Raw genomic sequence first — 26439 nt, 5'->3', positions numbered from 1 at the left:
GTTTTATGGTTGATTCTAGGTTTCCCTTGTGCCCATAGAAACTTGTTAAGATCTGATTGCCATTTGTTTATTACATTTTTGGGTATGCAAATTGGCAGAGAGTGAAATAAAAACAAGTATTTTGGAATAATAACATTTTTTATCAGATAGAAACGATCTGGCCATGAGAACTTTTGATCATTCCATTTTTTTAGTTGCAGCTTTACTGTCTTATGTAGATTATCGCAGTTGATCTGTCTTAGATTTGAAAGGTCTCGTGGGATGTGAACCCCAAGTAGTCTCCAAGCTGATTTTGTCCAATTGTAATGTCCTAATTTGTGAATTTGTTGTGTGGTGGTTTCATTTAAATTGATGGGGGGGAATTCGGACTTGTTGCTGTTAAACGTGATCCCAGATAACTGATTCCAGATAACTGTTTAATAAATTCTCTAAAGCAGTAAAGGAATTGAGTGGGGATGAAAGGCATACTTTAAGGTCTTCTGCCTATACTGCTGATTTGTGATGCTTCATGTTGATTTCAATGCCTGTGATTTCTTTGTTATGTCTTATAGCCTCCATCAAGGGTTCAACAAAAACAGGAGCAGTGACATAGGGCACCCTTGTCTGGTACCTTTATTGATAGGGATCCAGTGGGATGACATTCCATTGATTAGTAGGCATGCTGAAGGGGTGTTGTATATTGCGCCTATGCAGTTTTTGAAATTGGGTCCAAAATCCATGTGTTCTATAACAGTTTTTAGGTAGGAAAATTCGACACTGTTGAATGCCTTGGCTGCATCTAAAGATATCACAATGGAGTCCTTCAGATTCATTGAGCAGTAGTTGCTGACTTTTAGTGTTTTCCTTATTGTGTCCGTAATGTTTCGGTGTGGAAGAAACCCTGACTGCTCTGATTTAATGTATGAGGGAAGAATTAGTTTAAGTCTGTTGGCTAAAATTTTGGTGAATATTTTGATGTCCAAATAAAGCAGAGATATTGGACGATATGAGGAAGGGAGTAACGGGTCTTTGTTTGGTTTTGGGATGACTATAATGTTAGCTTGGGCCCATGATGGTGGCATTTCTCCTAATTTTTAAATTGAATTGCATAGATCGGTTAGTGGAAGTAGCAGTTCATTTCTGAAAATTTTACAAAATTCTGGGGGGAATCCATCTCCACCTGGTGAAGTATGGTTCTTTAGCTGGCTGATAACTAATTCAATTTCTTTTGTCTTAATTTCTGATTTCATCAGATTTTTGTGTTCTAAGGAAATCTTTGATATTAAGTTGCCATTCAGTATGAATTCCCGAATGTTGTTGATGTTAGGGGCTTTGCAGGAGTATAGTTTAGTGTAATACTCCACAAAACAATTAAGAATTGTATCTGATGAGGTCAAAATATTACCTGATTTGTCCTTCAAAGAGTAAATGTGACTTGATTTTTTTTAGCCAGGGGTTTCTTGGATCATATGTAATGTATTTGTTTTGTGTATATTAGGTTCCTTTGAATCTCCTCGTTTTCAAGAGATTCAAGAATTTTCCTCTCTGCTGTTAGTTTCTGGTAAGCAGACTGACTACCTGTTTTTTTGTGGATAAGTTCTAAATTTTTGATTGTGTTTTGCAGTTTCTAGTTTCTCTGTGTTCTTTTTTTAGTTGTGATGAAATGGCGATCTCTTGCCCCTGCAGGGTGACTTTAAATGCTTCCCAACATGTGGATTGTGAAGTGTCTTCAGGTAAGTTTTCTTTTAAAAAATGTTTAATGTTAGTAGCCAATTGTTGTTTGATGTCTTCATGTTTTAGAATGGCAATGTTAAATGTCCATTTTTGCTCTAGTGGGCAATGTTGGAATGAGCTGAGACAGCAAGTGACTGGGGCATGGTCTGTCCAGGCCTTATGCTCAATTTCAGCTGTCGTTATTTTTTCTAACAGTGCATTTGATGTCAAAATTAAGTCTATACGTGAGTAGGACTGAAACCTGTGAGAGTAATAAGTATAGTCTCTCATGATGGGATTTTTGCAACTCCAAACATTGTTCAGGGCAAAATTGTCTAGTAAGCTCTTCAGTTGAGTGTCTGAGTTATTACTGTGCTCAGCAGATTTTTTTCTACCTGATTTGTCCAAGACTTCATTTACAATGTAGTTGAAGTCCCCGCCCAGGAGAACTTCTCCCTCCTTGAATTCTTGCAAAGTTGTGAGTGTGTGTTTTAAAAATTGAATTTGCAACTTATTTGGGGTGTATATGAAGCCTAGTGTGATCATGTGGCCGTCTAGATAGCCTTTGGCAAAGATAAAGCATCCTTGTTGATCTTTAAGTTGCTCTTTTTAGTCAAAACGGGGTTTTTTGCAATTAGAATTGCTGAGCCTCTGGCTTTTGAGGAGCCAGGGGCGTGAAGTTGAATTTCAAACCATGAGGATTTGATGATAGGGTGATCAGCTGTTCGAATCTGAATTTCATGTAGGAATGCTATGTGGGGTTTAAATTTCAGAAGATATGTAATTCTCTTTTGTTTGATGCAGTTATATAAACCACAGATGCAGTTATATCTATAGGCGAATCTATCTCTAAAGGTGAATCTATCTCTAAAGATCCTAAATGTTTAACTATGTGCTTTTCTAACAATAATAACGCAATCTTGGGGTGGGTCCTATAAATAAATATTGTTCCCTACCCCCTCCCTTATAACAAAGAAAGTAATCTCAACCGACAGTGATATCATTCGTAATTTCTGTCTATTACTTAGTTATTAACACTTAAACATAAGGAACTAAGAATCAACTATCACTGTTGTATTAAGGAGCCAAGAGTACTTAAGTTGAAGTAGTTTCATGATGTAATGAACTGGCACAGTCTCTCGATGGCATTGCTCCTATTTTTGTCCCGTTAGAGGACTGTGTGGTTGGAGAACCTGGAGCTGGCATCTGATGCAACTTTTGAGGTGACGCTTTGAAAGACAGCTTTCTTTTGTTGGTTTTGGAGGTGTTGACTGCGAGAGCATCCAGTTTTAAGGCCTTGAGTAGAATTAGAACCTGTCAGTTCATCATGGGCTTCCAGTACTTTTCCTTGGTGGCGAACTGTAAGTTTTCCAGCAATGTTCCACCTGTATCTGATTTGGGCGTCTTGCAGGTGTTGGGATATTGGTTTAAGAATTTTTCTGATACTCAGGGCTTCAGGGGGGACATCTGGAAGAACAAGGATGTGTGCACCTTTAAAGACCAGGTGTCCTTTTTCTCTTGCCACTGTTATGGCATTTCTCATGCTTAGGTCCTGGAATATAAGCAAGATGTCCCTAGGAAAGTTTTTATTAGCCATTTGTATCGCCCCAATCTGAATGCCCTGGTGATGGTGAGTGGAATTGTTTTATCCAGATGCAGGATTGAGGAAAGCCATTTGGTGGCCCAGTCAAACAAGTCAGAGGATTGCTCGGTGCCCTCTTCCATCCCACGAAATTTTAAATTATTTTGCCTTACTGTAGCTTCCAGTGTAATCAGTCTGTCCTTTATCGCATTGATTTCTCCATGTGTTTTTTGCAACTCCAAACATTGAGTCATCTTTGAGGAGCATGCTCATGTTCATGGCTGATTTGGATGTCTGTGTAGTATTGTGCAAGGCTTCTGATAGTTCTTACAGCTTCTGGGTCATTGGTTGCAACAACATTGCCAGTTTGGTGTAGTGGTTAAGTGTGTGGACTCTTATCTGGGAGAACCGGGTTTGATTCCCCACTGCTCCGCTTGCACCTGCTGGAATGGCCTTGGGTTAGCCATAGCTCTGGCAGAGGTTGTCCTTGAAAGGGCAGCTGCTGTGAGAGTCCTCTCAGCCCCACCCACCTCACAGGGTGTCTGTTGTGGGGGAGGAAAGTAAAGGAGATTGTGAGCCACTCTGAGTCTCTGAGATTCAGAGTGGAGAGCGGGATATAAATCCAGTATCTTCTATTTTTTTCCAATAGTGTTTGAAGCAGTTCATCCTTCATGTCCTTAAATGAGGCCTGAAGGGACGTTTGGGGAGAGTCTTGAAGTGATTCCTGCAAAGATAGAAAGTTTGAGGCTTCCATTAGACTGTCATCAGCAGTTTCTGAAGCTCCCGGATTTGCAGCGGCCATTTTGGAAAAAATTGGGCCGAGTGTGTGGGCACATTTGTGGACTGCTGCTTTCTGCTTGTGGTAAGGCTTATTCCCAGTTTTCTATCGCCCGGAACGATCTTCAGCGTCTCTGTTGTCTGCTCAGCCTGGCCGGGTTCAGAGTCATTGTGTTTAGTGTTGGCTTCGACATTTCGCGGAAGAAGGGATCGGGAGCTCAAGGATCACGCGTCCACCATATTTCACAGCTATGCTCCACCCTGAAAAGGCCCTTTCTCTTGCAGCTTTCAATTTGGCCTCCTTTGGCCCAGGGATTTTCAATAGATTTTGCGAACCAGATCTCAGTACCCTCTGGGGAACATATGAGGAGAGATGGTCCCTAAGGTAGGCAGGTCCTCAGCCATATAGGCCTTTAAAGGTAATAACCAGCACCTTGTAACGAATCCAGTACACAATTGTCAGCCAGTGCAGTTCCCGCAGCCTCGGCTGCATGTGCTCCCACTTAGGGAGCCCCAATAACAGTCTGGCAGCCACATTCTGCACTAGCTGCAGTTTCCGGGTTTGGCACAGGGGCAGCCCCATGTAGAGGGCATTACAATAATCTAACCTCAAGGTGACCGTTGCATGGATCACTGTTGCCAGGTCATTGCGCTCCAGGAAGGGGGCCAACTGCCTTGCCCGCCTAAGGTGAAAAAAGGCGGATTTAGCAGTGGCTGCTATCTGGGCCTCAATTGACAAGGAAGGCTCCAGTAGCACCCCCAAGCTCTTGACCTTGTGCGCCGTTTCCAATGGTGCACCGTCAAAAGCTGGTAGATGGATTTCCCTTCCCAGAGGGTCACGACTCAGACAAATGACCTCTGTCTTCACTGGGTTCAACTTCAACCTACTCAGCCTGAGCCATCCAGCCACAGCTTGCAATGCCAGGTCCAGATTTTCTGGGACGCAGACAGGCCAGCCGGCCATCAGTAGATAGAGCTGGGTGTCATCAGCATATTGGTCACAACCCAGCCCATACCTCCGGGCAATCTGGACAAGGGGGCACATGTAGATGTTAAACAACATCGGGGAGAGCACCGCCTCCTGTGGCACCCCACAATTAAGTGGATGCCTCTGGGACAGTTCTCCCCCAATTGCCACCCTTTGTCCCTGACCGTCAAGGAAAGAGGAAAGCCATTGCAAGGCCAGCCCCTGAATCCCTGCATTGCCGAGGCGGTGGATCAGTAACTAATGGTTGACCATATTGAACGCAGCTGATAGGTCTAACAACATCAGCACTGCTGAGCCGCCTTAATCCAGATCCCGCTGGAAGTCATCCACCAGGGCAACCAGCACTGTCTTCGTCCCATGACCCGGACGAAAGCTGGACTGGTGAGGATCTAGGACGAAAGCCGGACTGGTGAAGATATATTATCAAAACCTCTCCCTGTATGTGCTCCAAAGTATGTACATATACTTCTTCAGGTACATGTATCTCAAGAAGAGTGCATGCACACAAAATTTTATACCTTGAATAAAACTTTGTTGGTTTTAAAGGTGCTCAAACCGTGTACTTTAGAATCACAGAATCATAGAGTTGGGACCTTAGAATAAGTTTAGATCTGTTAATGTATGACATACATTTCAATTTCTACCACCTCAACTAGAAAAAACTGGGTATGGGTGTTCAATTCTAAATTTCTGCAATTATGATATCTTTAGTCATGCCACTTTCAGAAACCAATCTTGGAAATAGAATGAACATATGAAGCTGCCTTATACTGAATCAGACCCTCGGTCCATCAAAGTCAGTATTGTCTTCTCAGACTGCCAGTGGCTCTCCAGGATCTCAAGCTGAGGTTTTTCACACCTATTTGCCTGGACCCTTTTTGGAGATGCCGAGGATTGAACCTGGGACCTTCTGCTTCCCAAGCAGATGCTCTACCACTGAGCCCATCCCTCCCCTAAAATTATGGAAATGGAATTTTGTTCTATATCTAGGAATTGATTTTTTGCAAGCACATTATACATATTCTTAAGAATAGACATAATGATCACACCAGACATATAAAACAAGATGTTAAAAAAGAAGGCATGCTTTGAGTCAGATTGTTACTTAATTTACACTTATTTGTACTCCCCCCAGCGTCTTCTGGGAAAAGGAATTTTCTCTTCTTGAAGTCTCAGGAACAGAATGATCAGGCTATATTTGAGCAAACAAGAAAGAGAAGTGTACTTAAACAAGTAATAATTCTACAGGGACAACTATCTGCAGTCCACAGATGTAGTATTTTATTAAGAAGAGCTGGGCTAAGGTTCTGCTGATGAAAATTATCTTTCAATCACAAGTTTGAACCATGAAGTTTAGACTGAACATAAACCTGCAAAATAAAGACACACAAAACTGCCTTATACTAGACCAGACCATTGGTCTATCAAGACCAGTACTGTCTGCTCAGATTGGCAGCAGTTCTCCAGGGTCTTAGGCAGAGGTCTTTTCACAACATCCACTGCCTTGTCCATGTAACTGAAGGTATTCTGCATGCAAAGCAGAGGCTCTTCTGCTGGGTCACTAAAGACCACCATTTTAGCACAAACAATTCATAGTTCCCACAACAGTAAATATTATTACATAATCAAGAATTACAAGAATACTTTTGAAATGTATACATTTACTGCAAACCAACAAAACTTACCTTGATATTTGCATTTTGTTTGTCTTTGTTTTTTGTTAGTAATTCTGATTGTACAGCCAGATATTTTTCAATTTCTTCTAACTCCTTTTGAACTTTACCTTCTGCCTTCTCATTCTCCTTTTTTCTTTTTTCTAGTTCTGTATACAGGGATTTAATTCTTTTCTGCTCATAATATAAACAAAATATATATTCAAAAGCAGTTATGGAATGTCTCAAACAGAACCAAATAAGAACATCAAGGAATAAATATAATCTACTTCAGTGGCAGCTTAATTTTTTATATATATTAAGGCAAAATATATTCTCAGCATTTTTTTCTTTCATTTTGTTTTGATACTGTAATTACAGAACAGATGGGTTTTCTAACCAGTGTTTCCTAAGGTCAGATCAGAGCCTTTCCTCTTTCCTTCCCTCCCACTTACCTTTTTCTACTTCTCCCACAGCAGTCTCTGCCTCCCTCCCTCCCTCTTCTTCTGTTCCCTCCCCCTATCTTCAGCTTTCTCTTTCTCTCTCCTCCATCTCTTCAGCTTTACCTTCCCTTCCATCCATCATTTTAGTCTGTCTCTTGCCTCCTTTGCATTAACACCATCAAAGGTTTGGAATCCTCAGAAGTGTTGGTTGGAGTGACCACCAAAATCTCCAACCCTACCGTGTATTTTTGTACATTTAACACTTTTAATTTTTTTTTTTTTTTGCAAACCTGGGGCATCTACCACGCTTGTAGAATAACACCCCAATCTGTATATAACCCCATGGATTTTTAAAATCCACATTCTGAAGCCATTGTTCAGAATTGGATACAATGAGATGGCCCCATAAGACTTGTGGGGGGGGGGGGACTCCCATCCTCCACCAAACCACCCATTCACCATCTCTAGCTACTGCATGGACCAGTCTGCCTGCATGTCAAGAAATACAGAATAGAATAAAGACAAGAAAAAAAGAATGCCCACAATTTCCTATATTTTATGACCATTTAGAATATAACCATTCCTCTTATGCAGACACAATGCATGTTTACAGAAAGATGTCAATGGGGCAGGACAAGAATTTGTTATTCTGGGGTCCTGGGCAAAACTCAAGGATGATGTGGATTGGTGGCCATGCCCTTTGCTGTGCAGCAGATTGTCCTCAGAGCAAACCAGAGCCTCTCCATCACCTGAGACTGAGGAAAAGATCAGTGGTAGATCAGTCACCACCACCCCCAAAGGAAGGAGGGAAGGAGAAAAAACCAGCCAACCAAATTGCCCAGCTAATTGCATTTGGCTTGGCTGGGCCAGGTGCTCTCCTCCTGGTGCAGCACTTGGCCAAGCCAGGTGGGTACCCTTTTTCCCATGCCATGGAGCCTGCTTGGGCTGCTGGGTCAGACCAGTCCCACCCTATAGCTGATTGCTGGCTGGGTGAGACTGAGTAAAGCCCCCATGGCAGCAGGGGCTTTAGAGAAAGGGTAGGAACAGCTGGCTGCAGTAGGATCAATGGGGGCTAAGAACACTGCTGCCACATTGTCCTTGTTGCATAAGCACAGGTACAAGCTACATAGAAGAACATTAAAGGGATTTAGAGGAAACTGTAATTACAGTAATCTCTCATATCCAGAACCAATCTCCCTCAATGGATAGACAGCATGTAAGTTTTCTAAATAAATGAAAATGGAACCTTATTCTTTTAATGCTCTTTTCCCCCCCAAGAAATGACACCACAGTTTATAGCAAGCAAACTGTGTGAAAGCAATCTCAAAACAATTTCTATCCATGTGAATAAAGTTAATAAATAAAGTTGGATAAGCATATGGAGCAGAGGTCTATCAGTGGCTACTAGCCACAGCATATTGTTGGAACTCTCTGTCCGGGGCAGTGATACTCTGTATTCTTGGTGCTTGGGGGACACAGTGGGAGGGCTTCTAGCCCCACTGGTGGGCCTCCTAATGGGGGGGGGCATTTTGTGACACAGAGTGTTGGACGGATGGGCCATTGGCCTGATACAACATGACTTCTCTTATGTTCTTAAATACAAATCAAAATCTGAATTAAAATTTGTTGTTTTCACCTGAGTGAGTTGCCAAGCACTTATTTCATCTCGAATTTGTTTTTTCACATTATCTTCTAAATTCTATAATTAAAAAGAAATAAAACAATGATATAATCTATATGAACAAATTTAAAATTAAAAAAATATAATACCACAAATATAATTATATATTTTTAGTGAGTATATGTTTACCATCTAATCTGTTGGTCAAAATTATGACAATGCAGTAGCATATTTGTTCATGGTAAAGTTCACATTTTTAAAACAAATTGTTAGATTATATTGTGATGGATACAAGTTAATCTTAACTTTTGGCTTTGTTTGTTCACATCTTTTTGTGAAGAGCATAATGAATTTTGAGATATATTTTAATCCTTGAAGTCACCAAGAAAACTGCAAATTATCTGCTAAGAGTCAAGGCTAGAAGTGCCTGGTTGTTATGGGATGTTATGGGATGAAAAACTGAGATAAGTTTCCTAAATTAAGACTGCATATATGAAGTGATGCTTTGAACAAAGAAAAAAGAGAAAAAGAATGGAAGAAGATATGTATCAAGAGAGGCTAAAAGTTGTACATATGTGCTCACATTTTTACAAATAAATAATTTCTACATGCAAAATCTTGGACCCATACTTTTTGTCAGACCAACAGTTCTTCAAGGAACATTTCTCCATCTACCAGTGAGCTTGAAGCCAGAACTGCCAAGATAATTGGGCCTCTTTTAATATATTTTAATAACTTTATTTTAAAGATATGCAGGCCTCATTTGGGGCAGGAGTTCACAGGAGTGGAGCTCTGGAACCTTTAAATTTTATTGTGCTTTTTTTTTCTTATCCCCCTCCCCCCCCCCATAATTGCTTCTGGGCTCCATTGTTCAAACCCCCTGTGAGAATTTTGCTGAACTTTAAGATTTGACAGAGATTTCCAGAGAGACTTTGATATTATTTTATTGCAGGAAACGTGGATGGCAGAAACTCTTTTGCTGGACGGTTATTCCTCCTATAGTTTACCAGCAGTTCCAGGAAAAGGTCCAGGGAGGTTAAGGGGAGGCTTGGGCATTTTTATTTCCAATGCCCTTAAGGTTCAATGCGAGTTGAAACCCTCGCTGTCCCATTTAGCTATGGCTACATTGGTGAGATGGGATAGGGGAATCCTGATTATTATAAATGTATACCTCCCACCTCTAACAAAACAGACATCTATAGAAGAAAACTGGGCGTCACTAGACCAATTTATAATAAATCTTTCCCTGGAACACCCGGAAGCTCAAATCTTACTGGCAGGGGATTTCAATGCCCGTATGGGAATGAATGATGCCTTCTTAGCAAATAAATTTAATTCCCTACTAAATGAGCAGGAGCAAGGCCAGAATGGACTTCCCTTCACAAGAGATTTTAAAGATTGTAAGGCAAACTTTGCCGGCCTATGTTTAGCTAAATTAGCAGGCAGAAGAGAGTTCCATATCCTAAATGGGGCATTCTATGGCGATCATCCAGGCGAATATACTTTTATGTCTGGGAATAGAATGAGCACTATTGATTATATGTTGGTATGCAATTCTCTATTACCTCTGATTAAAAATTTCCAAGTACTCCCATACTTGGAGGGTGACCATCTACCTCTATGTCTGCAGATAGCTCTCCCATTAAATTCTAACCAAAATGAGGTATGTTATACAACAAGGATAGGAATTATGGGGAAAAGAGTAAGGTGGGGTGGAGAATTGGATAAAAAAGTGAAAGAAATCTTAACTCCAGAAAATTTGCAGAAGCATGTGTTAGTGTTCACAGCTTTAGAGGAAAACCAAGATCCGTTAATAGTTTACCAAGATATAATCCAGGAGATTTACTCTATTATGACTGTGCCAGCAGGGAATAGATTACATCAGCATCATAGGAAAACAAAACGTTGGTTTGATTCTGAATGTGCCCAAGCAAAAAAAGAACTAAATCGTTTGTATTATCTTGCTATGAGAAGTAGCATAGAAAAAAGGGTAGAGACACAAAGTGCCCTAGTGAGCCATAAAAAAACCTATAAAGGCATTATTCAAAGGAAGAAGAAAGAGTATACTCGGAAACTATGGGAGGAACTTATACAGGCTGTAAAACTAAAAAATTCTGCGCTTTTCTGGAAATTAACAAAGATAGGGGGGTTTAAGATAGCCTCTCCCCTGGACATGTATATTCCAGCGGAAACATGGACTGTTTTCTTCCAGAATTTATATGATGACAATGTCCAACCCTCTTTTCCAGGTAACATAGAGAACTTCCCTCAGTGGCCACCAGTTAGTACGCAAGAAATAAAAGCCCATATAATGCAACTGGAAAATAGGAAGGCTCCAGGTATAGATGGCATACCAGCTGAGATGCTTAAAGAGAATGTAAATTGGTGGGCACAATTTCTGGCATCTTTTTTCACTTATGTTGATCAAACAGGCCGAATCCCAAAGCAGTGGGGGACAGCTATAGTTGTCCCTATTTTTAAAAAAGGCAATCGAAATAATCCCGCCAATTATAGGCCCATAAGTCTTTTAAATATAATAAGTAAGATCTATACAAGACATCTTTTAGAAAAACTAGAAATATGGACGGAACAAGAAGAAATTATTCCCCTGGAACAGGCTGGATTTAGGAAAGAAAGGTCGACAATCGAGCACTGCCTGATATTGCAACAGCTAATTGGGAAGTACTCTGCCAAAGGTACAACTGCTCTATATGCTGCTTTTATTGATTTAAAGGCAGCATTTGATTCCATTTCAAGGCAATGATTGTGGCAAAAACTAGCGGCTTCTAATATTGATAAAAGGCTGCTATTTCTTATTCGTGGACTCCATGAAGAATCATTTCTTAGAGTGAGATGTAATATGCAGGGATTACTTACAGAACCAATAAAAACTCAGAAGGGTGTAAGACAGGGTTGCCTTTTGGCCCCCATCCTATTTAACTACTATATCAGTGATATGGTGGAACATATGACTGATACTAAATTTCACCCCCCAAAGCTGGCTCTTCGCCATCTTTCAGTACTGCTATATGCAGACGATGTGGTACTGTTATCTAGAACACCTATTGGGTTGCGGAGAGCATTAGACAGCTTTGTTAAGTACTGCGAAAATGAACGGTTGGTAATAAACTTTGGAAAAACAAAAGTGATGGCATTTGGCAAAAAAGCCAAGAAGAGGTATTGGACTATGAAAGGGAAGAAAATAGAACAAGTAACAAAATTTACTTATCTGGGAATGGTAATTCAGAATACAGGTGCCTATACTGAACATTGTAATATGAGGGTGGAGAAAGCTGAGAAAACAATGTACGCTATCCTGAGATTTTTTTCGCTCTAAGGGGGCCTTCTATGTTCCGGCAGCACTGAAACTGTTCCAATACAAAGTGTTAACACAATTGCTCTATGGTATTAACCTGGGCATTTCGGCTAAAAAACTGAAGGCTCTCGAGAAAGTGCAATCTAAATTTCTTCGTAATGTTTTGCAGCTTCCGCCAGGTGTGTCAAATGCCCTTTTGCGTTTAGAAACTGGGCAAATGAGAATTGAGGCCAGAATTATGTTATCATCGGCATATCAATGGCTAAGGATCCATAAAAACAAAAAAGGCCTCTTCCCTTTAATAACTCAAGACCCCTATAGGCCAAGGTGGCTGCAATTGGTCAGAAGCAACTTAGAAAGTATAGGATTCTCACTTGAAAACCTCTTGGCGCAGAGCTATGCCAAAGCAAAAAGTATTATCAAACAAAGAATCTGCGATATAGAGAGACAAAGGGATCTAGAACAGGCCCCCTCTTTTTTAGCATCTACTGAGACCAAATATGTTATGAGGATGGCCAAGTACTTTTTTTATTTGGAGGTACCAGCACACAGAAGAGCCTTTACGTTGGCTCGATGTGCAGCCATACCCTCAAAGGTGCTAGAAGGGAAATATAGAAAAGTCCCGTATGAAGACCGATGCTGTCCTTGTGCTATGGGAGAGGTGGAGTCGATGACCCATATGTTTTTTCGATGCCCTTTCCACCAAGTACAGAGGGATAGGTTTGTTTCCCCGTTTGTAGTTAAACCAATGGCAGACGCGGATGAGGCATGTTTGGAGAAACTTTTGGTGGATGCAAGTCCAACTATCTCTAGACAAATAGCCAAATTTTGCCATTATCTTGTGAAGTTCCATACTAAGAAACAAGAAACTGCATGTCTTGTATGATCTCTTGGAATTTTAGTTTATAAATGTTTTTATATACTCTGATTTAAAGGATTTATATAAATTGGAACTGACTTGAATTTTAAAATTGGTTAAATTATATTTTAGTTATCTTGGATTGTATAGGTGGGGAAATGTTTAAGTATTTTATTGTATTTTATGTTTTTCTTAGGAGGGTATTTTATACTATCTTAGGTATTTTAGGAGGGTTTTATATGATGTGTTGTAGTTTTTATATTGGTCTATGACTGTAATAAAGTTCATTCATTCATTCAAGATTTGACAAACTTTCTAATATTTTCCCCCACAAAAAATAGGAAAATAACCAAAGCATATAAAGCAGACAGATGGAAATCTTCATCATGCCACTAAGGCTGTATAGGAGAAAGCAATTTAAAAAGTATGATGGGAGTAAGGTAAGGACACAAAAATCCCTCCGGTGGAGCTACATAACACCAATCAGAACTGGTGCAGGAGCCATAGATACCATTGGTGTGCTGCACAGAGACTACAACCCCCCCCCCCCAAAAAAAAAAACCCCAACAACAACCGGATTTTTAAAAATTCCATTAGATGATCAAAACTCTCCCAAATAATGGAAACAGAATTAATAGTTTTAAGAATTGGATATTCACCAAGCTCTCATAAAACTATGTTTTGGAGTCTTATTGGCCACATTGTGGGTTGCTAGGCAATCACAGAAATATTACTGAGCCTTCCAAGCCTTTGTTTCTGTAAATCAAAGTTGGGGGAAGAAGAGATGGACTAAGGAGCCAAAACAGCAAGTCCCTCACATCTTTTCTTGTTCCATCTTCTAGTGGAGGGAAGACTTGATGGGGCCAAAATTGTCTGAGAGAAGCTTCATGGAGAGTTTCCTGATGAATGCAGACACTGAACTGCAACAAGGAAAACTGAGCAGAAAGGCAAGACTCTTCCCTTTGGCAGGGCCGGCTCTTCTACTAGGCAAACTAGGTGCTTGCCTAGGGCACTGACCCTGGAGGGGTGCTAAATTGGCTGCCCCCACCTTTTGCTTTTTTAAAAAAATCCTTCCCCTCCCTGTCCCGATCGCCACTGCTTCTCCCTGCCTCCTTTCCTGTCCTCCCGCCCCAATTGTCGTTTCTTCTCCTCCATTCCTTTCCCACCCTTCCTGCCCTGATCACCACTACTTCTCCTCACCTCCTTTCCCGCCCTCCCTGCCCCAATCGCCACTGCTTCTCCTCGCCTCCTTTCCAGCCCTCCCTGTCCCGATTGCCACTGCTTCTTCTCACCTCCTTTCCTGACCTCCCAATACCAATCACCGCTGCTTCTCCTCACCTCCTTTCCAGCTTTCCCTGCCCTGATGACTGCTGCTTCACCTCGCCTCCTTTCCAACTCTCCCTGCCCCAATCGCCACTGCTTCTCCTAGTCTCCTTTCCTGCCCTCCCTGCTCAATGCTGCTGTTTCTCCTCACCTCCCTTCCTGCCCTCCCAGTCCCATGGGTCTACTTGCGAGTAGGTGGCTGCCATGGTTCTACTCACAAGTAAGCAGCAGGCTCAGGACTCAAGGTGGGGGGGAGGAGGCAGAGCCCTTAGGCACCAGAAGGGCTTGGACCAGACCTGCCTTTTGGAGAAGTGCAGTTTGAAGTTGCTTTCTAGGAAAGAGATTTTATGCTAGGTTTAGCAGTTTCTGAATCAGAGCTCTGTTCAGATACAAAGCCCATCAATGTGCTGTATGGAGACTACAAATAAATAAATTTAAGTGTTAAGTATCTTTTTATTTTTATAAGATATATATATATATGAAGGAAAAAAGCCATAGAGATTGGAAAATAAAGATAGGCTCTGATTTGAAATCTTGTGCTATGACACAATCTCTCTCTATGATCTCCCAGAAAATTTAAGGCAATCTCTCATTCAAGGAAATAATAAAATATGCTCCTGTCTCCATATGAAGTGACTGGAAATAACTATTTTCTTGAGTTTTTTTCAGTCTGTGAATATAGAATAAACTAGTAACAGCACAGTCTCACTGGCTTATGCACAAGACTTGGGTTGGTAGCTCTTGGATTCTCAGTGTAAGCCAACAAAACTTCGTAAGATTCAAAGTTACATGGAAACAGACAAAGGACTATGTGGAAGGTGAAAGTAAACCAGGTTTTTATTCCTAAGCCAGAACAGCTCAGCAGAGAGGAACAGAACTGCAAGTAATATACTTTAGAAATGGCTTATAATTATCCTGAGAAGTTGTTCCAGAAATCTGTGTTGCAAATTCATATATTTAGCTTCATCAGAACAGCCTGAATTGCTCAGCTTAGCCTGAGCTTGTCAGAGCTTGGGAGCTAACCAGGGTCAGTATCTGAAGTTTACTAAGGTAGACTGGGTTTGCTATGTGGAGGAAGGCAATGGCAAACTATCTCTGCTTGTCTCTAGACTAGAGCAAGCTAGGGAAGGAGTCACCATGAGTCAGGTGCAACTCAAATAAGTGAATATATACTCTGATTTGAAATTTTGTGCAACTTTCACTTCATAAAACTTAAGTGGCTTTATGTTAGCAAAAAACAGAAATTTGCATCTCTTTGTTATGATAAAATATTTATCAGTTACATGAAGATATATGCAAATAATCAATTAAATGAAAACTTTGGCCTTCAGCTAATTGCAATCACAGATAACTAGTCACAGAAGAGAATCCACATTCATATTTATAACAAAATTATAATTGTTATTTTATTTATTATTATATTTAAACTTGCACATGTGCATAGATTGGGCCATCTGCATCTTCCTGAAATGGATGACATGGGCTGCGATGGTTGGTAAACATGTTAGGAAACTGTAATAGCTGGAAACAACTCAGAATAGAGTTTCCAAAGAACTTGAAAAAAGTTAGCTGGCTTGCCCTGTTCTTGTTCTCTTAACAGAATAATGAGCTGCAGAAATCAACAGTTAAAACTTTTCAAGAAAGAAGCAGTAATTTCGTTGATACCGAAAGAAGACAGAGACGCTACGAATGTAAAAAACTATAGACCAATTTCATTACTCAACAATGATTATAAAATATATGCTAGAATTTTAGCAGAACGCCTTAAGCAGCATTTGAACAATTTTATTAAAGAATGGCAAGCAGGATTTCTTCCCAGGCAGCAAATTAGAGACAATATCAGAACAGTTATAGATATTATTGAATATTATGAGAAACATCCTGAAAAAGAAGTAGCATTATTTTTTGCAGACGCAGAGAAAGCATTCGATAATGTGCATTGGGATTTCATGTTTGCAGTAATGGAGAAATTGAGATTGGGAGAAGATTTTATAAGAATGGTGAAGGCGATATATACTGAACAACAAGCAAGGCTCTGTGTAAATGCAGACTTGACGGAAAAAATGACAATTAGTAAAGGAACAAGACAAGGTTGCCCTCTATCTCCATTGATATTTATAATGACTTTAGAGGTTTTGCTTTTGCAAATTCAAGAAGATAAAGAGATAGAGGGACTGAAATTGAAAGGTTTTTCTTATAAATACAGAGCGTTTGCAGATGATGTAATGTTTACAAATGAAAACCCCACTCATGTAACACCATTGTTGTAAGATACAAGAATATAGAGAATTGGCAGGCTTTTATATAAACAAAGAAAAATTGAAAATTTTGTGCAAATATATGTCAAAGAGCAAACAGGAAGAACTACAAAGGTTAACAGAATGTGAAGTTACCCCCAAAGTAAAATATTTAGGTGTGGAAATTACAACAAAAAATATTGACTTGTACAAAAATAATTATGAGAAGCTTTGGCGTAAGATTGATGGAGATTTGATAAAATGGAACAAGTTGAACTTGTCTATGCTGGGCAGAATTTCCGCAATCAAGATGAATGTCTTACCAAGAATTATGTTCCTTTTTCAAACAATTCCAATAGTGAAAGACAGGAAGCAATTTAATAAATGGCAAAGGAAACTTTCAGAATTGTATGGGCTGGAAAAAAACAAGAATTAAAATGAAAATTTTGACTGATGAAAAAGAAAGGGGAGGTTTCCAATTGCCTAATTTAAAGTTGTGCCATGATGCAGTATGTCTGGTGTGGATCAAGGAATGGATGACGTTATTAAACAGAAAGCTATTAGCATTAGGTCATGGAAATGTTTTTGGTTGGCATGCTTATGTGTGTTACGGGAAAAGTAAGATGGACGGGGTTTTTTCGCATCATTATATAAGAAGCAATTTGCTAAATACTTGGTCAAAATATAAAAGAGATGGGGATGAGAGGAAACCGCTCTGGATTGTGCCAACAGAAGTAATAAAATTATAATCAGATATTAAAGAAGGGAAGTGGTTACCATATAAACAGCTTTTAAAAATACACGGAGGAAAGGTGGAATTAAAATCGGCTGAAAAACTACAATATAAATATAACTGGTTCCAATTGCAACAAATCAAGAGTTTGCTTGAACAGGACAAAAATGACGGACTAAGACAAGAACAAATAGAATTGGAGAGAATGCTGTTTGGTGAAAATGAAAATTGATTTCAAGAACTTATAAACTATTATTGAAATGGTCTACGGAAGATGAAGTAGTTAAATCTCAAATGATAAAGTGGGCGATAAACATAAATAAGGAAATACAGATGGAGTCATGGGAATATTTATGGAAGAACTCTATGAAGATATCGACATGTTACAATAGTAAAGAAAATTGTTTCAAAATGTTATATAGGTGGTATATGACACCTAAGAAATTGGCAAAAATGAACAATCAGGTGTTGGATAGATGTTGGATATGTAAAAAACAAGAAGGATCTTTCTACCATGTGTGGTGGACTTGTGAAAAGGCAAAACAATTTTGGCAAATGATTCAGCAAGAGATTTCAAAAGTTTTGGTTTATAATATCAAGAAGGTACCAGACATCTTTCTGTTGGGATTACAAATGGAAAAATTTCCGAAACAAGATAGAATGATAATTTGCTATATGCTTTCAGCTGTGCGGACATTATATGCACAGATGTGGAAGCAAGATAAAACACCAGAAAAGTGGGACTGGACTTTAAAAGTTATGCATTGGAGTGAAATGGACAAGCTTACAAGAAGCTTAAAAGAATATGATCTAGAGAAGTTTAAAAATGAGTGGGGAAAGTTTCAAAAATATGTTGAAAAATAATGGAATGTTAAAGGACATTTGGCGATTTTTGGCAATGGTTGAACTCTAAAGGAATGATAAATGGATTGTAGTTAAAAAGCGAGACTATGTGAACATATTTTCTCTTTTTTCTCTTGATAAGGACTAAAGGATTATTATGAAGATGGATTACAATTATAACATATGGTTTTTGGGTTTTTTCCCTATTCTTTTTCTGTTTTAAGATTTCTTTATGAAGATTCTTTAATAGATTAAATTACCTTTTTTTTTAGCAATTTAATTAAAATACACTGCCGAGGGTCATGAAAAGGGGGGAGGGGGGAGAAAATGTAATGTTTTTGTATTTGTATTAACTTTTTAATAACAGATTATGAGTATCATTACAATATATTGCAGTATAATAAATTGGTTTAAATGAAGTTTTTCACAACATGAAAATAAATATACTTACCTGCTAAAATCTGAACATCAGTGGGCTGTTAAGAAACACATCTATGGTTAGTGGCTGAAAAGTTAACAAAGCTGGCTCACAGTTACTTTTTCAGTACTTGCCAGTATATGTGAACCATGTAGGCCTAGGTAAGCTTTAAGTTTCAAATATTTCAGAACCATGTTTTATGGGTTCATAGAAGCACATACCATCACATTATACCAGCAGTATTCTACTCTGTTCAGTCTTTCAAATATAATTAAAATATCATAATAATAGAATGACATGTAACAACCTTAAATCGCATTTTTCCCTTATTGATGTCTTGCTCCAATTCCTCCAATTTCATTTTGGCTTCATTATAAGTCAATTCAGAAGCATAAAGTTCTTTAGCAAGTTTTTTTAAATGCTCTTCCAGTCTATGAATATTCTTCAGCAAAATCCGAATTTCGGACTGAAGGTCTATTTTCTTTCTTGAGCTGTTAAAACAGGTGTTTTTTTTTGTTTTTTTTTTAAACCAACCCAAAAACTTAGAACCCTGGTATATTTATCAAGAGATTACCACGATTAAATGTCTTTGGTACTGTTGCAAACAAACAAAACATAACAAAACCCACTCTTTCTGTCTTCCCACCCACTCACCCAAGTGGAGGCATTCACTCCCCCCAACTTTGGTGTCTTCCCAACCATCCAAGGTGGCCATTTTTTGTAGAAGAATTAATCCCTTCAGCTTTCCATCTCCTTCCCCCTCTTTGCAGCATCTATCTAGGAAAAGTACATTCTTTCTCCACAGTGTGGACCAAAGAAGCTTACATCATTCTTCTCTTCCCCTTTTGATCTGCTCAACAACCCTGTGAGGTAGGTTAGGCTGAAAGTCTGTGCCAAAATCACAGTGTGGGCGAAAGCAGGAGGGAAGTGACCTCAGCAGGAAAGTGACCTTCCCAGGAAAAAAAATGGCTGATTTGGAGGGTGGAGTCTGTGGCATTGTACCTGTCTGAGGTTTCACCCCTCCTCAAACCTCACCCTCTCCACACTTCACCCCTCAAATCTCCAGGAATTTCCCAACCTTGAGTTGGCAACCCCATCTCCTTCCCAGCCAACTATCAACCTACTTTTATCTGCCCCTCTGACTTCAGTTTTCCATCTCCTCCCCACTACCTGAAGCCTCTACCTAGGAAAAGTACAGTTTTTCTCTGCAGTGAGGACAAAAGCAGCTTACCTCTTTCTCCTCTCCCTCTTTTGATCTGCAAAACAACCCTGTAAGGTAGGTTAGACTGAAAGTCTGTAACTGGTCTGAAATCACAGTGTGGACCAAAGCAGGAGGGAAGTGATCTCAGCAGGTATAGTGACACAGAGTCCACCCTGCAAAGCAACCATTTTCTCCAAGGGAGCTGATCTCTGCCATCTGGAGAACAGTTGTAATTCTGAGTGATCTCCAGCCATCACCTGGAGATTGGCAACAGTGGCTCCCAGGGAGGAAATGGCTGGTTTGGAGGGTAGAGTCTATAGCGCTGTACCTATCTGAGGCCCCACCCCTCCTCAAACCCCACCGTCTCCATGCTCCACCCACCTAATCTCCATGAATTTCCCAACCTTGAATTGGAAACCCTATCTCCTCGCCAGCAGCAGTAATAAGTACCCAGGCATAGGGTAGCCAACCTCCAAGCAGAGCCTGAAGATCTCCTGGGATCACAACTGCAGACAACAGATCTCTCCCCACAGAGAAAATAACTGCTTTGGAGTGGCATTATATTCAGCTGAGGCCTCTCCCCTCCCCAAACTCGGATTCTGTAGATTCCACCACAAAATCTCCAGGAATTTCCCACCAACCTGGAACTGGCAGCCCTTATCAGGACTGGGCTCAATGAGTTCTCCCTCAAAGGCCAGAAGAGGCCTTGAAAGGGCCTCCCCCCTGCCTTTTACTGAGAGTATCAAACTGGTTGCATTTTACTGACAGAAGCAAGATTGGTTGCCTAGCAATAGCTACTACCTGGTAGCTTCCCCAGTGGGCCAGCCCTTGTCTGTCCTCAGTCTGGCAGTGGATGGGAGAGGAGCGTAGCCAGCAAATAACATGGGAGAGCAATTGACTGGTGGTTCATGGGCCAATCACTAATGGAGTGCACACCATAGCCAATGGGAAAGCTAAATTGGGCCAATTTCATTAGGGAATTATTATCTATGATAGCATTCAAGGTGTGCATCTATATATATATATATATATTTCAGTGAATGTTCAATTAAAAAAGTTCTGTGACCACAATTGGGCATCCACACTTTCTGGACTGAACTATGTACACCAAAGAGTATCTGTGGGGACTTCCTGATGAGCAGCACACCGTTTATTTATGCTTTACTCTACACATTATTCTGTAAAACTTAGAAGCTACTGTTCTGTAACGGTCAAAGTTACAATATGGCTGTACACACTTATATTGCTAATGTTATGTTTACTTGATTGTGTCATTGTTTAGGAACTTATGTTTTCTATCAAGTTCCCTTTTGGGTTTCCAGTAATTCTGAAATTTTATTTTCCTTTGTTTGACTGTTCACCGATCTACCTGATTGGCCACCTGATGAAATAAAGGCATTAATCGCCCAATTAAAAGTGGGGAAAGCTCCTGGACTGGATGTGATATTTGTGGTTTTAAAATCAGATCCAGATTGGTGAGCAGTGGACACCCCTGCGTGCTGCCCTTTTTACAATGGTTAATAAGACCGGCTTAATTCCAGAGGCATAGACAAATGCAGCAGTAGTACCTATCTATAAAATGAGTGACTGTACATCCCCTTCAAATTATAGGCCTATACATTGCCTTTCTATAATTGGGAAGGTGTTTGCTGCTAAGCACTTATTATCCAAACTCACTGTCTGGATGAGACAACAGCAAGTTTTACAGCTGGAGCAAGCAGGCTTTTGCCAGGGAGAAACCATGTCAAATCACTGTACTATCTTAGCCCATCTGGTGAATAAATACACTAGGAAGCTAATCTTAAATTATATATACTGCTCTCCTAGATCTTATAGGAGCTTTTAACTCTATAGACAGAGATTTACTTTGGGATAAATTAAACAAAATGAATATTGATAAGAGATTACTTTTGCTCATCAGTAAACTGCATACTCTTACAACTTGTTGTGTTAAATGCTTCCTATCTAGAAAGTTAACCCTCAAAATTCCAACCAATAAAGTAGTTAAACTGGGCTGCATTTTAGCTCCCTCATTATTTAAACTTTTTCTAAATGATTTTGCACTAACTGTGTCTGGAGTTGATGGTCATGGCCTTAAACTCTGTTTTACACATGTACCCTTCTTACTGTATGCAGATGATGTACTATTAATGTCTTACTCATGAGTGGGTTTGAAGCATCTTCTAAATCGATGCCTTGAGTATTGCATCTAACAAGCTCCAATTGAACTATAATTTTTTTCTTTAAAATCCTGGTTTTTTCAAGAACCTGGAAATCATTTAAATGGAAATTCAACAGAAAAAGAATAGGGCAGGTTAGACATTTTAAATATCTAGGTATATATTTTTCCAATATAATGCATTTTGGACTGTTCATCGAAGATCTGCAATCAACATGGCTTATGCGCTTTTTAAACAACAAAGGTAACTAGTTTGTTCCTGTTCCTCTGAAAGTTTTTAATGCTAAAGTAGACAACTGTTATATGGTACCCCATTATGGATTGGTGCTCTGGATTATTCCATTGAATGTATCCAGGATGAATTTCTCCACAAAATTCTGGGAATGCCACATTGTGTGCCATATGCAGCCCTATGTCTGGAAACTGGACAGGCACTAGTTGAAACCAAGACATGACTTTTAACTATTAAATATTGGTTGTAGATAATTATAATTCTAATCCTTATAGCCTCTTTCAGAATCTTGATCTTCTAATTGACTAGCCTGCATAAAAAGATTAGCATTACTGGTTTATTCTTAGACTCACTTCTTATGCTCTCACAAGAGGAGGCATTTCAAATGATAAAATGTAAACTTTTAGATACTGAATTACAAAATCCTCACAGTGCTGCTAACAAAATTTGTTCTCCTCTGAGTTGAGGGATTTCTTTCAATATAAGCCATATGGCCCCTTATTTTTATTCTCTGCAAAATCCTCAACAGCGTAAAGCCTCTTCCTTGGCCAGCTTTCAAGCTATGCCATCAACAGTTCTAATGATAGATTCTACAAGGTAACCTACTCTGCTAGACTTTGCCCATGTAAGTTAAAATGTATTGGGAAAAAATCCCACATATCCTCTTTTATTGCCCTTTTTATGTAAACATTCATCTTATGTATCCTGACCCTAGTCTTGAAAATAAGACAGGATTGTCTGATCATATTAAGGTCCAACCTATCTTGAATGAGATTTTTCCTGGTGTAACTGAGAAGGTTGCTTCATTTCTTCAATGTAACATAAAGATTCATCAATACAAGATTCGGTGATGATTATATTTAAATTTTATCTGTATAACATTTTCTTTCTTTTCCCTCTTATTCTGACAACAATGTACTTTGCCTTAGTTCACTCTGGATTCCATTAAAGGTATGACTGATTGACTGGCTGTTCACACTCTACATGAAAAACTTACATCATCAACAAGGCAGCTGCTTCTCATACAAATTTCAACCTGCTGGTAGCATGCATGGAAGAAAACATGAATCCTGGCATGTGCAGGATTCAGTATATATTGACATTTAGCACACTGCTGGAGTGAACCTTGTTCTTAGGTATGTGCTAGAAATCAACCTGTGCTGAGTACTGTGAGCGCCAGGAGACTACCGATGATTATCACTACTAGTGATCTGAAATAAATGCAAGCAGTGGCTGCTATACTATTGGCATTATTGAGAACTGAACTGTTGTGGGGGAGTGGCTTTGACCAACATCTGGTCAGGAGCCTTTGCCTAACGCTCTCCCAGCTGCCTCCAAAGTTATATCTTTTTTTACCTCTTTAAATTATATTTTTGAACTTTTGAAAGATGCCTCCGAAAGGGGTGAAAAAGACCAAGCAGAAGGAAAAAAGCTTTCAGCCTTTAACTAATTTCTTGGAACTGCCTTCCACCTCCCACGCAAGCTTGGAGAGATGTGAGGAACCACCTGCAGAAAGTCCTCTCACGGTGAATTTATTGTTTCAGGCAATGTCTAAACTAAGAGAAGAAATACGAGAGGACATAACTTCTACGCTTCAACCAATGTGTCAGCGTCTGGATGAATTAGAGAATTCTTGTAAGCAAGCAACCCAAACGGCGCAAGAAGCGTTAAAAAAAGCTCAAGAGATAACAGCAGATGTATGGATGAGGGAACGGGTTTTAACAGTGGATTTTCGTAGCCGGGAGCTGTGCCTAAAATTTAGAGGCTTTAAATCGGATGTGGAAGCAGAAATGGACTTATATATATTCATGGCAAATTGGCTTGCTGAAGTAATCCAAAAAGCCATCCAAAAAGCATATCGTGTAGGCAAGGTATGTGAAGACAATTTGTCTTATACCAGAGATATTGTGGTGCAGTTTAAGGATTATCGAATGAGGCAAAGGGTCTTTGCAGAGGCTAGGGAGAGAGGAGGCCTGGACTACCAGGGGTTAAAGATTCAGGTGTTTCCGGATCTCCCTCCTGAATTTTTAAGAATCAGAAGAGACCTTAAGGACACAACTGCCAAATTGCGGGACTTAAAAATTAAATATAAATGGCTACAATCAGGCAAACTATGTGTCCAAAAAGGCTCCACTTCGTTTACAGCATATGACGCAGCCTCTGGTGAGATACTAATATCCAAGTTAACTCCCTCCTCTCCTATATCAAGAGTTAATAAGAGAAAGGAATGCTCTCCTCTCATCCCTCCAAGGACAACCCGTGAATGTACTGAGGAAGTCTATGTTAATTTGGAAGAAAATATGGACTCTATTTAAAAGAAATTGAAGCAAGAAGATAAGGGAAAAGCTGAAGAAACTTATAATTTATAAGTATTGATTTTTCTTTCAGAACTAAGAGCTGGGTGGGGACAGATGGTGAGAGCACCTGGGTAATTTCCCTCCTTGTTTAATTCAGTCCAGGTGAAGAAGAAGAAGAAAGAGTTTCTTTTCTTTTTTTCTTTTTGACCTTAAACTTTAAGGTCTCCAGGGACTGAGATATATTGTTACAATTTATTCTTTATGGATTTTTTTTTTGAGAGTAGAAGGAATAATCAAGAGAAGGAAGATAAGAAGCTATATTGAATGCGTGTGGCATTAAGTTTTTTTTTAAAAGCTGTTAGGGAAATTAGCATTGTTAAGCTTTATTATTCCTCTGCTATAAAAATATAGAAAATATAAATAGACATAAATATATATATATATATATATATATATTAAGTGGTGTGGAATGGTAACACTTGAAATATCTTTAAATTGTGTTGTTTTTGATTTGTTATTATGGTACACCTACCTGTTGGAACAGGTAGTAAAGGTAATGAGTCTATAATAAAATTTGAGTAAAAGAGAACTGAACTGTTTGCTGGTAAGGCAGAGGAAGAAAAGTTACAGTTAATCAGAATTCTCATTAATGGGGATATTTCCCATTTAAACTCATTTACTATGGCAAAACCAATACATAGCTAATTAAACTCTTGAAAGAATACAGTGGGGCAAGGGGGAGAAGAGGAGCAAACAGTTAAGTTTAAGAGTGGGGTGAAATGTGTCCTCCACTTTGGGATTCCGATTAGCAAACATGTAAAAAAGATCCTCTTGTGCTACTGTTGGGGGGTGATACTTATTTGATAAAAATTTTGAGATTGTTTAGGAATGCATGTTTTCTGTCATGTTCTTCTTTGGGTAATTCTTTTTTGGGAGCAATCTTGAACTGATCTATTCAGAACCCCACTCATGTCTATTCATTGGGGCTTATTCCCAGGAAAGTGACAAGGATTGCACTATTAGTATTCTAGTTTGTTGTCCAAGTTGCCTTCCAAGTAAAGCATGGATCACAATTTTTAAAAAGTTTCCCAGAACACTACAAATTAACTTGAATGTGTTTTATGGGACTAGTGAAATCTCTAGTGTATTATTTAACAAGTTTCTGTTGTACAGTAATATCTGCCTTGTTTCCACTTCCAATAATTTCATTCTTTATTCTTTCTTTAAAATGTTTATATATTGCCTCTTCAGAGATCTAAACGTAGCTCACAAAATAAAAAATCATAAAAACATCAACTCAATCCATTAAAAACACAACCAATAAAAGCCTAAACATAAAATAGCTTTTAAAAAATCTAGAACCCTAAAAGAGGCTTGTTATAGCCCTCTCATTTGTAGTAAATTGCAACAATAGTTAAAAGAGAAAACACCTAGATAAAATTTATAAAAAGAAATGTTTTTATTCCATCTTTTCTTCAAAAAGCTCTGGGCAGCAAATATAGTTTTCCCTACCCCTTCAATACTTTATACAAAGAAGCTTCTCTAAGATAAGCAAGACTGACTATCTCAAGTTCATTCAAGCTGCATGCTCATAGCATGGATTTTTTGGGTCACTGCTCTTGCAAATGCAGAGGCATTCACACTAGCCACAGAGTCCACCAGAGAGTTTTGTGCACATTTCCCTCCATTGGTCACCGTTTCTCCTGCATTTTCTTTGCCATGCCACCAGAGGGTACTTTTTGGGCTTTTATTTTTAAACTAGTAATTGCAAGATTACTATAATTTTATAAAGCTACAGCAATCTACTACCATGATTAACTAGTTTCTCTGAATTCTCAGTTTTCATTTAAAAAAAATTCTGGCCCTTAGGAGCACCTCAGAAATAAAAAGGGCTTGACTTACCTTTAAAAAAGAAAAGAAAAGAAAAGAAAAGAATGGAAGCTGGGAAAAACTAGTAGATGGTAGTAATTATTATTTATATTTCTAACAGTCAACCTGGCCCTATCTACATAGTGACAGTGTGGGGGAGGAAGAAAGAGAGAAAGA

The 26439-nt window shown here is 39.2% G+C and overlaps 1 protein-coding gene across 2 annotated transcripts in view; it reads right to left on the bottom strand.

Moving 5' to 3' along the window:
* The window catches only part of CCDC178 (coiled-coil domain containing 178), a 298788-nt gene that overhangs the window by 235888 nt on the left and 36461 nt on the right, over nt 1-26439 (bottom strand). For both annotated transcript variants that reach the window (XM_060243840.1, XM_060243841.1), the window contains exons 10-12: nt 18792-18975; nt 8771-8833; nt 6725-6886 (exon numbers count right to left, since the gene is read on the bottom strand). In XM_060243840.1, the coding sequence (XP_060099823.1) occupies nt 6725-6886; nt 8771-8833; nt 18792-18975 (409 nt within the window). The remainder of the gene's footprint in view (nt 1-6724; nt 6887-8770; nt 8834-18791; nt 18976-26439) is intronic.

Source organism: Heteronotia binoei, chromosome 7, assembly GCF_032191835.1.
Source record: "Heteronotia binoei isolate CCM8104 ecotype False Entrance Well chromosome 7, APGP_CSIRO_Hbin_v1, whole genome shotgun sequence".
Classification (NCBI taxonomy): domain Eukaryota; kingdom Metazoa; phylum Chordata; class Lepidosauria; order Squamata; family Gekkonidae; genus Heteronotia; species Heteronotia binoei.
This window is presented reverse-complemented; position numbering and strand designations above follow the sequence as displayed.